The 17,710-nt window shown below is 50.5% G+C and overlaps 7 protein-coding genes across 7 annotated transcripts; 3 read left to right on the top strand and 4 right to left on the bottom strand.

Annotated features, from left to right (window-relative positions):
• Positions 1–9: 9 nt before the first annotated feature.
• Positions 10–2,140, bottom strand: EPUS_08123 (glucose-regulated protein; the record flags this gene model as incomplete). Its single annotated transcript, XM_007802084.1, has 3 exons — positions 10–204; positions 258–1,743; positions 1,797–2,140. 3 exons carry the CDS (start codon positions 2,138–2,140, stop codon positions 10–12), a joined length of 2,025 nt encoding a protein of 674 aa, XP_007800275.1.
• Positions 2,141–2,526: 386 nt separating this feature from the next.
• EPUS_08124 (uncharacterized protein) lies at positions 2,527–5,207 on the bottom strand (the record flags this gene model as incomplete). Its single annotated transcript, XM_007802085.1, has 5 exons — positions 2,527–3,737; positions 3,786–3,965; positions 4,024–4,713; positions 4,837–4,905; positions 4,955–5,207. 5 exons carry the CDS (start codon positions 5,205–5,207, stop codon positions 2,527–2,529), a joined length of 2,403 nt encoding a protein of 800 aa, XP_007800276.1.
• Positions 5,208–5,670: 463 nt separating this feature from the next.
• On the top strand, positions 5,671–7,656 carry EPUS_08125 (uncharacterized protein; the record flags this gene model as incomplete). Its single annotated transcript, XM_007802086.1, has 1 exon — positions 5,671–7,656. The coding sequence occupies one exon, from the start codon at positions 5,671–5,673 to the stop codon at positions 7,654–7,656; it is 1,986 nt and encodes a 661-aa protein (XP_007800277.1).
• Positions 7,657–8,008: 352 nt separating this feature from the next.
• On the top strand, positions 8,009–8,831 carry EPUS_08126 (uncharacterized protein; the record flags this gene model as incomplete). Its single annotated transcript, XM_007802087.1, has 2 exons — positions 8,009–8,353; positions 8,409–8,831. 2 exons carry the CDS (start codon positions 8,009–8,011, stop codon positions 8,829–8,831), a joined length of 768 nt encoding a protein of 255 aa, XP_007800278.1.
• A 1,106-nt stretch (positions 8,832–9,937) lies between these two features.
• Positions 9,938–13,135, bottom strand: EPUS_08127 (uncharacterized protein; the record flags this gene model as incomplete). The annotated part of the gene is made up of 1 exon (XM_007802088.1): positions 9,938–13,135. One exon carries the CDS (start codon positions 13,133–13,135, stop codon positions 9,938–9,940), a length of 3,198 nt encoding a protein of 1,065 aa, XP_007800279.1.
• A 721-nt stretch (positions 13,136–13,856) lies between these two features.
• EPUS_08128 (uncharacterized protein) lies at positions 13,857–14,879 on the bottom strand (the record flags this gene model as incomplete). The annotated part of the gene is made up of 2 exons (XM_007802089.1): positions 13,857–14,486; positions 14,541–14,879. 2 exons carry the CDS (start codon positions 14,877–14,879, stop codon positions 13,857–13,859), a joined length of 969 nt encoding a protein of 322 aa, XP_007800280.1.
• Positions 14,880–15,222: 343 nt separating this feature from the next.
• EPUS_08129 (uncharacterized protein) lies at positions 15,223–17,271 on the top strand (the record flags this gene model as incomplete). The annotated part of the gene is made up of 4 exons (XM_007802090.1): positions 15,223–15,761; positions 15,935–16,096; positions 16,340–16,529; positions 16,915–17,271. The coding sequence occupies 4 exons, from the start codon at positions 15,223–15,225 to the stop codon at positions 17,269–17,271; spliced, it is 1,248 nt and encodes a 415-aa protein (XP_007800281.1).
• Between the last annotated feature and the right edge of the window lie 439 nt (positions 17,272–17,710).

Raw genomic sequence — 17,710 nt, forward strand, 5'->3', positions numbered from 1 at the left:
CTTGCTGGTCTACAGCTCGTCATGCCCACTTGGCTCATCATCGCCATAGTCTGGCATGCCTCCTGCACCTCCGCTATACAGTTTACTGGTGATTGGATATGCAACATTGGACAGTTTCTCCTTTTGCTCCTCGAAATCCTCACTGGTGGCTGTGGCGGCGTTTTCCTCTAGCCAGTCGTTGGCCTCTTTGACAGCTTCGAGGATCTGTGTGAAGGTGTTAGTAATGTTTGAAGAACTCATCCATGGCAATGACTTACGGTCTCCTTGTCCTCGTCATCAATCTTGCCACCCAAGCCCTCAGCATCATTGACTTGATTCTTCAGGCTAAATGCATAATTCTCAAGACCATTTCGAGCCTCAATCTTCTCACGAGCGGCTTTGTCCTCATCGGCATACTGCTCGGCTTCCTGGACCATGCGTTCAATCTCTTCTTGCGACAGGCGACCCTTGTCATTGGTGATGGTGATGGATTCCGATTTGCCAGTGCCCTTGTCACCAGCAGAGACCTTGAGAATGCCGTTTGCGTCCAATTCAAACGACACTTCGATCTGGGGAACACCACGAGGAGCTGGAGGGATGCCAGTGAGCTCGAATTTCCCCAGAAGATTGTTATCCTTTGTCATAGATCGTTCACCCTCGAAGACTTGAATTAGGACCACTGGTTGGTTATCGGCCGCAGTGGAGAAGATCTGAGACTTGCGGGTGGGGACAATGGTGTTTCGGGGAATCAATCTGGTCATAACACCACCGGTAGTTTCGATTCCAAGAGTCAACGGGTTAACATCCATGAGCACGATCTCGTCAGTAGCAGCCTCTCCAGACAAGACACCAGCCTGAACAGCTGCACCATAAGCCACAGCCTCATCAGGATTAATACCCTTGCTGGCTTTCTTGCCGAAATACTCTTCGATCATAGACTGGACCTTCGGAATTCGAGTAGATCCACCAACCAGGACAATGTCGTCAATGTCACTCTTCTTGGCCTTGGCATCTTTCAGCACCTGCTCCACAGGCTTGAGGGTCTTTTTGAACAGATCCATGTTGAGTTCCTCAAATTTGGCTCGGGTGAGGGTCTCGGAGAAATCTTTGCCCTCATGGAAGGCTTCGATTTCAATACGGGTAGACATCTGGGAGGAGAGAGTTCGCTTGGCCTTTTCAACCTCACGCTTCAGTTTGCCCATTGTCTTCAGGTCCTTCGTGATGTCCACATTATTCTTCTTGTTGTACTGTTTAGCAAGATAGGAGATGACCCGTTGATCAAAGTCCTCCCCTCCCAGATGAGTGTCTCCAGCGGTAGCCTGCACCTCGAAAACGCCATCCTCGATAGAGAGCAGCGAAACATCGAAAGTACCACCACCTAGATCATAGACAATGATTCGACGTTCACCGCCTTTCTTGTCTAGACCGTAGGCAAGAGCTGCCGCAGTAGGTTCGTTGACCACTCGTAGAACATTTAATCCAGCGATTGTACCAGCGTCCTTGGTGGCTTGTCGCTGGTTGTCATTGAAATATGCGGGGACGGTGACGACTGCATGGGTGACTGTCTTGCCCAGATAACTCTCAGCAACCTCCTTCATCTTTCCAAGAATCATGGCCGAGATCTCCTCGGGAGTAAAATTCTTCTTTGTTCCCGACACTTCCACATTGACCATAGGCTTGCCATCTTTCTCGACAACCTTGAATGGGAAATGTTTGGCGTCGTTGGTAACGTCCTTGTCAGCAAATTTTCGACCGATCATACGTCTGGTATGGCATGTCAGTGCCAGCTCGTAGTTGCAGGAGATCAATCCACTTACTTGATGTCAAAGATTGTTCGTTGTGGGTTTGCAGCATATTGGTTCTTGGCTGCATCTCCCACTAAACGTTCTTCATCCGTAAAGGCCACGTACGAGGGTGTTATTCGATTTCCCTGGTCGTTGACAATGATTTCGACTTTTCCGTTGTGCATCACACCAACGCACGAATAGGTTGTTCCCAGATCAATACCAATCACAGTCCCATAATTCGTTTCATCCTTCAGTGTGGTTTGTTCATCTGCTCGGACGGTTCCGAGAAGCGCGAGGGGAGCGACGAGGACAACAAGGAGGTAGAGGATTGTGGTCCACTCGAATCTTGAGGCAGAGCCCCTCGAGCGCGCCATTTTCACCAAGCGCGTTCAACAATGGTGAAGGAAAAGAAAAGAAAAGAAAAGACCGTATGCTATAGAGGGTCGACGCGAGAAGTGTCGAGGGTGAAGTTGTGCAGAGGAGAAAGGGCGCAAATGTAGCATTAAGAATTAAAAATTCATAATGCCAGGTTGGCCTTATCGTCTCTGGAACAAAGTGTCCTCTTGACAGGGGTTCGCCCCGACACGACACATGATTGGTTGAATCTCAACTACCGCCTACATGAACTAAGCATCTGCCCCTTTCCTGACACCTGTCCCCCCCCAAAGGCCACCTCTTCGAAACATCTATGTTAAGCTAAGCACCTCATTCTGTGTTGCCAACGCAATGCTACAAGTAGTTTCTCGTGCTGCTATCCACCTCATTCCAGATGTCCAGCAGCCACAGTTTCTCCGTTTGCCCTCAGAATTATCCTTCCGGCCTCGATTGGTGCAGGCTCATCCAGCTCAACCACGATTCTTGCAACACTGCCTGGGTGCACGACTTGGGGCTTTTTCTTAACCACACTGTCATCAATCTTGTTGAGCACAGCAGCAAGTCTTGAGATCCTCCCGGGAATGTGCAAGCGTCCTTTGTGAACATCCAGCGGCATTGGCATTAGGTGGTCAAACGCCAATACCTTCGCTGTAAATGATGAGACATTTTCAACAGGGAAGGCGGGGTTGCAGAGCATGTTGCCAATATTGATCTGATCAAAATCTGCTTCTGTGATGCTCAAGCTCAATATCACATTCTGACCTGCGACTGCCCAATCGCTTGGCTCATCGTCCACTCGGATGCTCCTGATGAATGTCTTGATACCACTAGGCATTACCACGATCTGGTCGCCAACCTGAAGACTGCCTGCTTCAATGCGCCCGGAAACCGAGAACGGATTCTGTACGGAATCATAGAAGGCATCGTCGAGCGTCATCCGAAGTGGCTTTTCAAGTGCATGGTTCACTGGTTCTGAAGTGTCAAGTTCCTCCACCAAAGTCGGTCCATTGTACCAGGCTGCCTGTGGCGCTCTGCTCCGGGTGAGTATGTTGTCCCCTTGAAGCCCAGAGCAAGGAACAAATGAGATATTTTCGCTCTTGAAACCTGCTGTGGTAAGGAAGGCTAACATTTGCTGTTGTATGTCTTGAAAGCGTTCCTTTGACCAGTCAGTCCTGTCCATTTTATTGACGGCGACCACGATCCTTGCCACTCCCATGCTTCTAACAAGTAACGCATGCTCTTTTGTCTGACCTCTGAGGCCCGCTTCGAATTCGCTAGGCGAGGCATCGATAACCAGCACAGCAAAGTCTGCCTGACTAGCACCCCCTATCATGCTGGGAACGAAATCTCGATGTCCGGGAGCGTCTAGAATGGTGAACGACGTTCGTTCTGTCTGGAATTTGTGGGACGCAATGTCAATGGTTACACCTCGAGCTCTCTCCTCTGTACCTTGATCCAAGACCCAGGCGAAAGCAAATGAGCCTCTGCCCATTTTTTCAGCCTCCTCCTTGTATTGTTCCATGGTCCGCTCATCGATCGCTTTCAGATCAAACAAGAGCCGACCCATAAGAGTGCTTTTCCCTGAATCCACATGGCCTAACGATTCGCTTAGCAAGTTGGTGATGGCGCTTGCGCGTTACTTACCAATGACCACGAAATTCGCCGCATTTTTTCTTTCCACCTTCTTGTACTCAGCAAGAACATCAAGATTCTTGCTCTTGATCGTCTCTGGTTCCACCACTGACAGATTTTCCATGCTGTTGATGATAGACTCCTTTGCTTTAGCTGGCTTCTGCTGCTTCGATGATGTTGAGGTCTTTGAGCCTGTCGCCAATAGCCAGTTAGTGATGCTCAGCGACGCCCTCCCGCCATCATCGCGGACCTTTGAAGTTCTGCGCTTTCAGGACAATATCGTCTGGACTTGGTTTTAGGAAATCGAAAGAAGAAATGACGGGCTCAGGCAATAAGGTGGGCGGTCTGGAAGATAAAGGCCAGGCAGTATTGCAGGAGATCATCAAAGTGCGAGCAAACATGGATGGATTGGCTCGCATATCTGCAACGTTTGCTCCAGACTGAGAACCGTTAGGCTGGTGACTGTCTTCTGTTCTTTTGTCCTTTCCTTGCTCTCTTGATGGCGGTAACGCATCGCCTTTGGGAGGTGGCTCTTGTGTCTGGTCTATCCTTGATGTTGACTGCAAGTCGTGCCGCGAACTCAGTGGATGTTCTTTGTGAGGGTATAAGGTGTGCGATGTTGCAATTCTCAATTTGCTCAGGCCAGACGCAGTGTCTTCAGGCAAACCTGATGTGTGGGTATCTGCAACTCTTTGTTTCTCATTTTCCTTCTCTTTTAGCCGACGCTTTGCAGCTAACGCAGCAATCTTTGACATTTTGCCTTCGCCCGTAGAAGATCCACCAAGAAGACCAAGACGCGGAAAAACAGGCTCTACTCTGATCTCTGCTTGGCGATGAAGAGGGATATTGAGCCAAGGTGAGTCCCAGAAGAAGTCCTTTGCCGTTGATGGTAACAGATGATGGATGTTGGGCTCTTTGACAGCTTGATGATGAACTTGTGCTGACATCAGAAGTGGTGCAATGAGCCAGAAAATATAAAGAAACAGCATGCAGGCAGTGAGGACTCATATAACAAACATTGACACACCATAACAGACTTAGCCGGAGAAAGGAGCTCACTTACCAGCTAATTGCGAGCCAGCCTTTGCTGGTCTAGTCTTTTCCTGCTTACTTTGGCTTGGTGTATGTTTGTCTAGGGGCGTTAGTGACATCTATTTGGACAGATAGTCAAAGAACCGTACTCTTCAGGTAGCTGACTGATTTAGAGATATCGTAATAGTAGTGCCACAAGGCATCTTGAATCTCCTTGTCCGTGATTGATGCGAAACCTTGACCCAAGGTATTGCGCACTTGGACCGTACCCACCCGCAACCTCTCCTGATCTTCTGCAGTCATTCCGACGTCCTCTACGTAGCCGCTCTGATCGTCATCATCATAATAATCATCTGCATAGTCATCCTCAAGCGCAACGCTTTTGATTCTGTGCTTAGACATCCTTGATTGTGTAGTAAAGGCAAAGGGTCTGGAAGAAACCGAGGCGTGATAGCTTTTTGATTCCCAAAAACAAAGGTCAAATACCACTGGCAATAACAACACAAGAAAATCAAATAGTCTACGGGGCAACGCGAACTGTAAAGCATTCCATGATGATGTGGCTCATGGTAGTAAGCACTGTGGCTCAACTCTCTCTTTAATCGACCTGACTTGTGGTGGCTGGTGGCCTGTGGCTTAGTTGATCTTATCGATTGTGTTGTGGCTTGTCTGCTTCTGCCTCCTCAGTTAAACATTAACCACTGCATGCGACAAGACCTCATTGAGTGGAGGGACACAACCTGAACACAACCTGAATACAACATCTGCCTATTGCTAACACTTTTATATCCGGCATGACATAGAAGCCCTTATACATACTAACTCACCATGTAGTCAAGGCACCTGAATGCACCTCTCCTGCAGTATGTCCTCCACCACAACAGTCCCGCCCACTCCACATGGGGTTCCATCGCAAGGTGGTACTTCACAGACCCATCAGACCCATCAGACCTCGGGAGAAAGCCACGAAGTCTTATCCGATATCATCTCTCGCCCTCAGATAAGGTCTTCTCCTTCGAAACCTCGATCATTGTCTGATGTTCCAAAGCCAAGCCTCTCACCTTCGCCTGCTTTTCGAGAGCCCGCCCAGGCTGTCAAAGATGACAATGCCTTTATATCTCCCAGTACTCCCAAGAGGCCAAATTTTCCCGTACGGGGTCTCTCTCTTCAAATGCCGCCTCGGGATGTGATCAGTCCAACCAGTAGCTTTGCAACCCGTGTACCTCTATCACCAAAACTCGACTCCTCCAACACCTATGGAGCACCTGCTCCGATGCTGCCCAGAAGGTCGCGAGGCCTGGACTTCGCTCGAGCATGTACAAACCTTCATCACTCTACATTGGCGGAATCGTCTCCCGATTCCTCCCCTACAATTTCGGGACGCGGCTTACAGATCCCACAAAGAAAAAGCCTGGGTAGCAACAGCGTGCTGGATTCACCCAGCAACATGACGAGCGGAATGTGGTCTACAATTTCTCACTCAGAAAGGACGATGCCATCAAGTTCAGTCAGTAGTATCAACATGTTAGATTCCGATAAGAGCAGCACCGCCTCCTCGGACGATGAGCCAATGGACAGAGACATGGAGGATCCAATGCTTACCACCCCTCATGTATCCAGACTATCCAACAATTTCATATCTGGTGCGGTGAATAGCCCTGGTGCCGACTGGATGAGCCACCAATTCTCACCCGCGGCTGCAAGCTTAATGAGCTTTCAAAGGGCCAGAATGCGGAAAGGTCGGAGCACGCATAGTTCCAGCAGTGGCAACAGCTCTAAGCCAAGTCCTGCACCTCTATCTCCACCATTGATGAAGAGCATTGAGCATCCGAACGGCAACTTCTTCCAGCCAGGCTTGACCAGGCAACAGGTGCAATCAAGGAGAGAGAGCTTGAGCCTGGGCACCGGTGATCTACATTTGTCATCAGACAGCGGAGAGGAAGATGCCAAGACCAGCGATGGGAAAGATGCCGGTGGAAACACCACCAGCGCATCTTCGACTCAAAGTCCTAGAGGCGTGATAAGAAGGCCCGTGACGAGGAGAAGTAACCTCTTGCCAAAGACCAAGACTTTTGCCAGGATACGCGCCGCACTGTTGGAAGAAGCCGCTCCCGTCGAGAATGAAGCAAAGCGGGAAGCAGATGTGATCCATCAAGTGCGGGAAAGCGACCCCACGGTAAACTCACCCACCCGCCAATCGACCTTTCACCAAGATGGGCTGGAGACTGCTTTGGATGATGACATGGCCGCGAATGATGCGCCCTCTATCACTGACTCTCTCACCAACACTTTCAGCCAACACGCAGAGAAGCACTCTGATGGCCTGCGTTTCTGGAACAGTTTCGATCTGCGGCATAGGACTCCACCGCCTTCACTGTTGCCCGGAAAAAGCTCTTCGGCTATGAGTGACGATGTCAGCATGGATTCCACCATGACTTCGCAGGGTACTAATTCAGGTATTGGAATTTTCACCGGGCAGCTCCAATGTGACTCCCGGTCCCGGTCTCGCTCGTCAACCCCTCTGGCATCCATTGCACCTACAGCCGGAGAAGCTGCCAGGAAGGCAAACAATCGCAAACGTGGAAGAGACGATGATCTGGATCCGTCGAGCTTCAAACGAAGGGCGGTCTCACCTGGCATGAGCGTACAGAGCAGTCCGGTGTTACAGCAGAGCCCTGGCTTCAATGGAGACAAAGCCTGGGGACAGATGCCCCCTCCGAAGACTGGCACCGAGCGAAGTAATAGTGGTAGTAATGGTGGTAGTGGTGGAGGAGGAGGACCCAACAAGAGGGTTGGCTTACAGGGAATGGTGGAAACTAACGATGGTCTGATGAATATGAGCATTGAGTGATACCAAAAGGCAAGTGCTTCATTTTTATCGATGTATGATGTTCGAAGATGATACCCAAATCTGGTAGCGGCGATTTTGCCAACCGGATATAAGCAGACGCTTCAAATGATGTTCTTAATCCAAATGAATATTCAGTAGAAGATAGGTCTTCATTTCAAGATGATGGAATCTGGATAGCCTCTGAAGACGGCCTTAAGTCACCTTCGCTTGCGTTGACAATACTGTAACTGTTTAGAGCAATATCGGGCTTAATAGCAGTCTCGGATTTAATAGTTAATAGTTGCTCCCTCGAACTTCCAGGTCCAAATGCCATCAAAAGTACAACCAGTTTCCAAGTGACTACTTCGCAACCATGTCCTCTACGACCGAGATAGCTTCTTCATTTATTCAAGACGCCCCTCCTGGCGAGCTTCAGGATGTAGTAAAAGACATCCAATCCCTCACTTCCGACACAGATCCATTTCTTCTCTCGCGATTGAAGCCAGCATTCCAGAAGTACAACGAAGAGCAATTAGCGACTGCTGAATTACCAGCCAGGACGGAACCAGTGAGATCAATTTTCTCTCCAAGCAGTTGCGGACACTACACTGACATGTCGAGCGCAAAGGTCATTATAAGCAAATACAACCGGCTGCCAGACGGACGCTACTTTGACAGCGAAAGCAACACCTCTTTCGACTTCGACCATGTCACGCAAGTTAGTTAGGTATAGCCCCTACTCTGCGTGCATTCTAACCGGTCTACTTTGCCAGAAAGCCTCGAACCCTCAACCCTACACCCACCCATCACCCCACCGCGATCTGATCGCCTCGCTCCAGATGTGCATCTCCAACTACGCGCACGAACACTACGCCTCACCGGCCACTGGCGTCTACCCGACCACGGCTCCCTCAGACTCAGACTCAGACCCAGACCCAGACTCCAACTCCTCCACCCTCGCCCTCCTCCTCGTCTCGAACAGATACTCACCCAGCAATTTCTGGAGCGGGCGGTGGCGGTCAACCTACGTCTTCTCGCCCCGCACGCACGACCATCACGGTGCACTACTACGAAGACGGCAACGTCAGCCTGACCACGCGCAAGCCCGTGCACGTGGCCCTCTTCGCACCACCGGCATCCTCCTCCTCCGACCCGGCCACCCGCCGCGGCGGAAAAGGCGTATCAGATCGAGGTGAACACGGCGTTTGTGGCGATGAATGAGGAGGGGTTTAAGGGGTTGAGGCGGCAGTTGCCCGTGACGAGGCAGAAGGTCGAGTGGGAGAAGGTGGGGGGGTATCGGTTGGGGGTGGCGATCTGAGGGGGGGTGGGCAGAGGTAGAGGTGGTTGTTCACAACCAGAACTATCAGCATAAACTAGAGTTTTGGGGGGGAGTAAAAGGAAGGAAGGGAAGGAGCTGAAATAGCATTTGTGGTCCTAGAACCGCCCGTTCAGGTTTTTCGGATATTTCAACTTCTGAAGCGTAGAATGTAGAGGACAAACATTCCCTCTCCGCGCGTGGGAAGAGAGAGTAAGGACGGATTGATGTTCATTAAGTTACTAGTAGTGCTCATGTAAGGCTTTCCCCCCTTCCCCCTCATCCGGCTACCATGTATACGTCCTTACCCTGACCCTTTATCGTATGGTATTAATGACATGGTATGAAGAACGGAACGGAACAGAACGGAACTGGTTGTGATTGATTGATTTATTGGTCAGATATTTGGTTGGATGGATGGATGGATGGATAGATGGATGGACAGTAGATAGACAGACATTCTCATCCCGGGGGGGGGGCCTGGTTGAGAACAGCAGAAGAAGGGGAAAAGGAAGAAGAGACTCACAGAGGTTGGAGGCAGCCCAGTCCTGCAGGAACAGAACACTCTTGGGCCAGACCAGGTCGAAGAGGAGAGAAGGGAGGAGAAGAAAAAAAAAAAGACGGGCTCGGACATGTTGTCCTAGCTGTGTAGCAGGGTGAGATCGATGATCGATGTTGTCTGTCTTCTCGTCTCCTTCCCGCTTTTTGCCTATCTGGCTCTCTATTTCATCACATCGTCACCTCAAAAGCACTTCCGCTGCCGTACCATGCAGAACACAGAAGCTAAGTCAGACTCAGAGCCAGTCAGCTGGCCAGCAACACTGGCGAACCAGAAACTGATCGTCGATTGGCGTGTGACACGTTCCCCCAGAAGTATGTACCGTATCGTAACAAACACCTGCCACAAATTCCATCCCATCCCATCCCGTCCCTTCTCATCCCTTCCCTTCCCACCCCTTCCCCTCCCATCCCGGCCAAGCTACCATCCTACCTAGCGACACTCCGCTGATAAAACACAATATAAGCCTCTCCACTGCTCAATCTATCCGCACCCTTCAACCTCAACGGATCGAAATCCGTCGTCCTCTCATCATCGAATTTGCGCCAACAATTCCCACCGGGATCCTTAACCAACGCGACGTAGTGGCCCCCACTGCCGCTGGAGCCAATGTGGCGGAGGACGCCGTACGCGTCGTAGGTGAAGGGCGGTGTGGTTGCGGGATCTTGCTGTGTCGCCTGTTCGTTGGGGTAGTGGCCGTTGCTGGAGGCTTGGTGGGGTGCCGGTAGAGGCCGAGGGATGACATAGCGGTCCATGCTGAGGCCGTAGAGGGGGAAGTCTATCGGGGTGTGGATTTTGCGTGCGGATTCGGTCTTACTAGCCGAGAAGCGCTTGAAGTGTATGACCAGGAACTTCGGGAGACGCGTCAGAATAATCTGTTTTGTGGCCTCTCGTTCACATTTACAGTGTGGACATTTCCACACTTCGTCGCCGGAGAGTCGTTCCTCTTGGCAGTAGGACTGGAGACAATCTGATAGGTTGCCCTGACCGGAGCGCGGGATCTCGACGCTGATGCTGTAGAAGGCTTCGTAGGTTGTGCTCGTATTGCGGCAGGTAGTGCAGCGGAGGCGAGAGGCGTGCTGACCTGCGAAGAGCGACGAGATATAGCTAAAGTCACGGTGCTGGAAGCGCGACCATTCGTAAGTGCTTGCTTGGGCGATGGGGGTACGTTCCCGTTGCATCTCTTCGGCGAATGTTAGTGGTTTGAGCGGTGTGCGCGCCCAATTGACGTTGAGATCTTCGTGGAGACAGTCGACGAGGAAATCAAAGAATTCTTTCGCGTCTTGTTGTCGGTCTATTCCCCACTCGCGGTTCATGCGGCCGCAAAAGTTGCGGAAGGTGGTGGGTCTGATAACTTCGACGTCTTGGTTCCAGAGAGAGCGGATGAGATTGGTATAAAGCTCCGGCATGATACCGCTCGATCCTTTCCAGTTCTTTTGTCGATATTGTTTGTACCGATCATCTTCGAGGAAGAAAGAGGAAAGCTGAATTGTGGCTGACAGGCATTGTATGGTCGCATTCATATAGCACGTCACGCCAAAATTGGTGAGACCGGTGCGTGGGAGTTTGGTGCGTCTCAATGCAGAGTATGAGGCATACAGAGGTGGCCGCGTTGCCGAAGCCTGTCTGGCAAGCGGTGCTTGGGATGTCTGTAGATCAGCTTGACCAGAGTAACTAGGTCGAGGAACAGCTGGCGGTGGACGTGAAGGTATCTCTGGCCTCGAAAGAGGCTGCTCAAATCTGGTGGTTGGAGGAGGCGGTTGCGGAGGTAATCTGGTTGGCCTTGTCATGGACTCTTGTATACCATTGACCTCTGGAAATTTGCGAAGGAAAGTCTCGTAGTCGTGAACAAATGGCGACCCGGGTTCTTCAATCACGGTTTCTAGGTCCTCGGTTCCATCTTCGCTACCATCTTGGGCATAATAAGCAGTGTCGACTTGCTCAGCTTGAGCTTTCTGCCTCCAGGCTTGCTCTTCGTCTGCGTTGAGTGGCTGATATTTCTGCAATCTCCGCCGACGTACTTCAATCCTCGAGTTCACGCTTCCCACTCGTCGCGTTCCAGGCCTAAGATGCCCGGCAGCGCCTCGGCGAAGTTTGGTTGAGCCCATGAGTGCCGCTGTGTGCGATGCCTGGAGCGATTGAGGTCCCATAAGATCCACCCATGCATCTAAGCCTCCGAGCAGTAATGCAGGAGGCCTTCCATCCTTCAACGGTTTGTAATCGTTAAATTCGTAAAGAGTGTCGTACAGAGCTCGAAGTGCTGGAGTAGTGCTCCCTGTTGGTGGACCTGACAAGAACTTGGTAGAGCTGGTCGCCTGATCCATATACACAATGACATCAAACTCATTACGCTTCTCGAAAAGTGCTTGCTCCGAGTCTGGAGAAACCACCAATCGATCCTCAAGCTCTTCTGCCGAGACACCTTCTCTCAATGAAACGGGCTCAATGCACATGATGGACTTGGTAAAAATGTGGCCCTGATCAAAGATCTCCCGTTCCCGCACATCAATAATTAGGACGTTGTATTTACGAATGTAGTCTTTTAGTCGCTCGGCGCTAATTGTACGCTCGTGGGGTATCTCACTCGAACTGCTTTTGGCGATAATGGCAGAATGTACTCCGTTGGGCGTTCGCGGGCGGTAAGGGCTCTCTTCCCCGCGTGCCCGCTGAAGAGACTGGGGAACAGGATTCGGTTGATTATAGTAAGTAGTTCTTCGTTCGCCGTTAGCTTGGGCGGGGTCAATTGATGATCTGGAGGAATTTGAATGTATTGAAACTGCCCTTGCTGTTGTAGGGCTATATGTTGGGCTTGGGGGCCTGGGCAGAGATTCAGGAGACGTGATTGGCACTTTGGGCGGTATGTTTGGCCCTGTAGCGACGACAGGCATATCGCGTGGACCGAACGGGCGGAACGAGCCGTTGCTGGAAGCTGACTGGGGGGAATATGATTGAGGTCGTGACCTTGAATCAGGACTATCGTAACTGGGCATTCTCAGGGCTGCGAAACGATCAGAAAGATCCGCCGGTTTGGGGCGAATCGCTGGTCTTCCATTCGATAGAGACGATCGCGGAGAAGTCCCAAATGGCTGGCCAGGATCATTTCGAGGTGGGCTGGGCATTTGCAGTCCATTAGCTTGCGATGCCGACCTCTGATCTGCATGTTGTGGTTGTGCTCCGGATCTCGCGTTGTCCTCCTGGATAATATGCCGTACGTCCTCGATCTTGCCTCCCATGGCTTGAATGGTTCTGCAAAGTACCTTGTGGCGATTCTCCCATCCTTTCTTTGCATTGCAGTAGAAGCCGTATTCTCGATGTCCCGGGATCGAGTTGATAGCTAGTTCAGACCCCTTGAGGTAGTCCTTGTACGCCAAATCGAGCCGATCAAATTCCAGCGCGCGTCTTGAGGAGCTGATATACCCTTCAGCCTTCTCCAGCTGTAGATTTAGCGGCGCGTCACGGTCTACGTCAGGTACAGCGGTAATTGAGATATCTTTCAGATGCTGATAGCCTTTGGGTCGATCATATTTGACATAGGTTCGGGGGTCAACCCAGCTGCCTCGCGGTCGACTGGAAAGGACGCCAGCGTTGGAAGCGTTGTAGGGAGGAGGAGAAGCATAGGAAGCCATGGTGAATGAAAACCCGGTGTCGATAACGGATGGGTCATAGCGGGACATGTAGCAAGAGGATCTGGGATTGCCAGTGTCTGGAACTGAACATGTTCGGTGGGTGCGTAATCGGGTGACTATGCCTGCTAGGAAATGAGTATGCAAGGAATGGATGTCATGTCGGTTCGCTACCTCTGTCACTTCACACTTGCCACTGATGAGAACAAGGTAATACACGTCAGTTGACTGTTCACTTTCCAGTTATTGAAGGTCCTCAGTGTTATCGCTTTCGTGCATGTCTTGTCTTATTTTCTCATTTCTGCAGGTTGCGCCACCCGCCACAATGGACACAATGGATGGTGTGGCTGATACCCTCGCAGCTGCTTAGCTAACTTCGGAGCGGCTTACGGAGTACATCCACCAACTCAAATTTACTACTACGTAAGCAGAGGAGATAAAAAGAACTAGGGCCGGTGCGGTTGCTAGCTTCGTGTCTACTTCCATCATAGCATCACTATAATCAACGTGGTAAACCATTCACTTGGGAAGAGACGTGGGAAAATCTGTAGAGTGCTCGCCCATGAAATCCGAAGGAATCATCAAACAATAAATATGGGTCGAGGAAGTGAATGGACCGTGGATAGGCAAGCAACCGAGATACATTGTGACTTCTTTTTACAAGGAAAAGAGGACTACAGATCTGTAGACAGGAGGAGTCATCGAGTCGCTGCACATGACCACGTCATTGAAATCCAACCTCTCCTTCGGCCATCTTCAACTCCTCTGTCTTGGGCGCGTCGATCCTATGCAGGGAGAAATCTCGTGCTATAACCAGTGCGGTATTCATGAGTGAACGACACCTTGCCGAGGAGCCTTCAAGACTAAGAACGAGGAAATACATAACAATGGTCGCTTGAACATCTTCTATTGCCCCAGACGTTGTGCGGCGTGAATTATCCAAGACATCAAAAGCGGTTTTGCCCCACATCAAAGCGGCTTGATTTGACTCTTCGGAGCTTGGAAACAGGAGAGAAATTTGATCACGTATGTTCCAGTAGTATGATGTACTAGCAAAAATGCTCAGAAGAAGCGCAACATGGCCAGATTGGACAGGCTTGTTTTCAATGATGTGAGCATACACATCATTTACAAGCATCCGTACGGAAGGAGCATGGAGTATATGTTGAAGGTGTTCAATGTTATTGCAATAGTTCTCCAACAACCGTAAGGCTTCATCTTGAGTAGGCAGCCAAACACAATTGGTGGCGTTACAATTAGACCTGGTTTGAGAACCAGGAGGGGAGGAGGTGATGGCTAAGATCTGCTGGATGGTACCAACACGAAAAGTGATTCTGTCTGACAGGCCAGAGATCTGGCAGCTGCCTGTGAGCAGAGGGTAGCCCAGCCTAGGGTATACCGCACTTACCAAAGAGTTGGTCCGAATGCCCACGTCTTCGAGCCACTCGGAGTCTTTTCTGCTACTCTCCTTACCATGAAGTCGATGAGGAGAGGTGCAAGAAGGGGCAACGGAAATTGAGCGTGACGTCTCAGAATTGGAGGATGGAAGTGGCGTTCTGCGTAGGCCCAGCAGAAAATCTTCTAGTTTCTGCAAACTGGCCAAAATGGCTGCATTGTAACTTAGTTCGTAGTCTAGGTGCCAGTGCGCTGCCTCTTCCGGTTTAGTCCCACCCGATCGGGGAACGCGCCCTCTCGCCGCTTGGCCCCGGGTATAAAGAGCTCTCTGCTCCTCGATCCCCTCCTTCATCCCTTCATTTCTGTCTTCTACTTCCTCCCTTGCTTCCCCCTCTTTCGCTTCCCTCCCAGTTAGCCTCCCCTTCTGGCATGTTACGCTGCCGCCTCCAGGTCCCGCAACACAAGGCGTGGATTAGCTTCCCGCCTCCAATCAACCTTCCCCTCCCATCTTTGCGCTCTCATTTGACGTTTGAAAAGGCAGGGGCACCCATTCAGTGACACAGGGGATAAGCACGGAGTGTACGACTCTCTATCAGACAACAATAAGCACTAGTAGACGATACACTAAAAAGCTAGTCAAACATCACAGTTTATCGTGCCGCATTTGGGTTGTCTCAGCAAGCCAAAAGACCACAATGACCAACTCCCCAGAAGTGTTGTGGCAAAGCGCCTATTTTTCCCTTGTCCCGCTGGCTATCAGCGTCATGACTCAACCTTGCGGCGACATGTTACTTCTCCCATCTCACAATCGAATCTACCTGCGAGTTTCTCCAATCGTGTGCGCACTCGACAGTCTCGCGATTCTGATACGATTCTGCGTCTACATATCCAGCGGCATAGGTATCCGCAATAGCGCAAGAAAAATAGAGAAGAAGAGGTTCAAGGTCAAGTTTGGGCTAGCGTTGAGAGATGCTGATCCAGATCGTGAAGAAATCTCCCGAAGCCTGGAGAATCTGACGTTTTTGCGATGGATCCTCTTCGCAATAGGGACATTGCCTACGACAATCAGACTGTTGGCGATGGGTGGGGTGCCCTGGACCAAGGCCTTCGGGATCATGTTCCTGGTATCGTTCTTCGTGGTTGAGATTGTGGTGGTATTCATAGGGAAAGATTTGGGTCGGTCTTCTATTCCCAGGTCGCCACAGTACAAGGACGACGATCCAGGAGCAGAGAAGTATGCATATCAAAACTCGTTTGATTTTGCTGCCGCATACCTATCAATGTAGCGTCCTCCTTTTACTCCTGCGACTCTGTCATTCCCGAAGTGAAGAATTTACTCATTCCTGAGAGCACTCGCTATTGTGTATTGTATTGGCAGTCGGAATCTCGCTGACCCTCACTTCACAGGCGCGAAGAGCATCTGAAGAAAATCGATCATCTCGGCGCGGTCTTTGGACTTTTATTACACATGGGCCTTCTAACCTGGGCCTGGATCATGATTTGTCGCCGCGCAAACGGCTACCTGATGCGTGATGTGATCCTTCTCATCAAAGTCATCACCTCCATTTTGTGTATTGTCGCATTCTTATGTCTATCGATATCTATACTCCGTCCACAACTCCTCCCTCTGCGTTCCTGGATGCCGAGACCCCTAAGGTCTTTTTCAACACTCCTCTGGGGTGTAACGGTGATCCCCTTGGTTCCCTCTGATGATAGCTGGCACAGTCAGAGGAGGTTACATAAATACGCCAGAGACTGTTTCAGTTTAGTTATTCTAGGCGGGTTGATTATTTCCCTCACGCACCTCTTTAGGGTTCTCGCGAAATGTTCGCGAATGTTTCGGGCCAAGATCCTGCTTATGAGCGAGGATACTGAGTACAGCAATCCTCAACGTTGGGTGGATGGGACGTTTACCGTCGACGAGGAGGAATACCTGGACAGTTCAATTTATTCCTGGACGATGTTTCTGGTCAATATCGTTACACCACTTGTCTGGTATAGGGTGATATATGATCCAGACGGGACTATCAGACCTGCATGGACAGATGCCTTTGGATGAAAGTGGAATGCCAGCTGATTTTGAGGTCAGCGACTCACGAGCTGCTGGCGCACACCACTAGAGCTGCAGCCATTCTCACCGGCCGCGAAATAGAAAAACTTTACCGCTGCAGCCCGCTCACCACCCTGAAGATCTGTAATATTTACGTGACTTGGTACAGGTCCTAGTTTCAGTCCTTGAGAGGCTCTTTCAGGCTCCTGCTCCATCATGGTACCCTCAACTCCCCAACCGAGTACTTTGCACATGGAAATTTTTGTCTATGATCACGCCTCGCTTTGAGTCGTCTTATCGCCTGCTAGAGAGCTTTGCGTTACGGATATGACGGCAGATCTATGGTTATGTCCGGCGCTTCGTGGATCATCCGTCACGACTGGCGTCACAACATGCACTGGCCAGAGCATATCAAGCGAATGGACAGGTCAAGGAGGCGGTGTCGCTACTGAAGGAGGTGGTCGAGATCCGGGAGCAGATACTGGCAGAGGATCATCCGGATCGACTGGTGTCACAAGAAGTACTAGCTACAATCTATTGGGACCTTGGCCACCACAACAACGCGGTCCACATGATGAAGCACGTCGCTGGTATAAGAAGTCAAGTGCTTGACGAACAGCACCCGGGCTGGAAGAACTCAGAAGCTTGGCTCGAGTATTTCAAGGATGAGTTGCGTGAGCTCGAGCCTACATAGAATTGCGATGCACGGTTCTATCTATCACGCAAGCCAAGTACGTCTAATCCTTATCCCTAAACGAACACTGCTATTTTTTCATCGCCTGCATAGCGTGCGGGTTGTTGTCTTCTGATTTTCTCTTTCTTTGCGGGCAAAGCGAGGCTGCTTACGGAAATGAGGGATATCTCTGCATATGAGTAGTCCACATGAACATCTTGTGCGAGCCGTGTCCGATAGCAGGGTTCTTGTATCTCTTTTTCCACCTTTTGAATTGCAACTGAAGTTCTTATGATGGCTTTGAGTTTACATCACACCGTGTCAACACCTGACACTTTCAGGTCCTTGTCTCTTTTGAGAGATACCTCAGAAGCAATCTTCGGAACTCTTCGTGTGTGACTCAGAAAAGGGAAGGGGGGGTTTGGTTTTTGAAGAGTGTGAAGTTAGTAAAATTAGACTG

This window comes from Endocarpon pusillum (assembly GCF_000464535.1).
Source record: "Endocarpon pusillum Z07020 unplaced genomic scaffold scaffold1470, whole genome shotgun sequence".
Taxonomy (NCBI): domain Eukaryota; kingdom Fungi; phylum Ascomycota; class Eurotiomycetes; order Verrucariales; family Verrucariaceae; genus Endocarpon; species Endocarpon pusillum.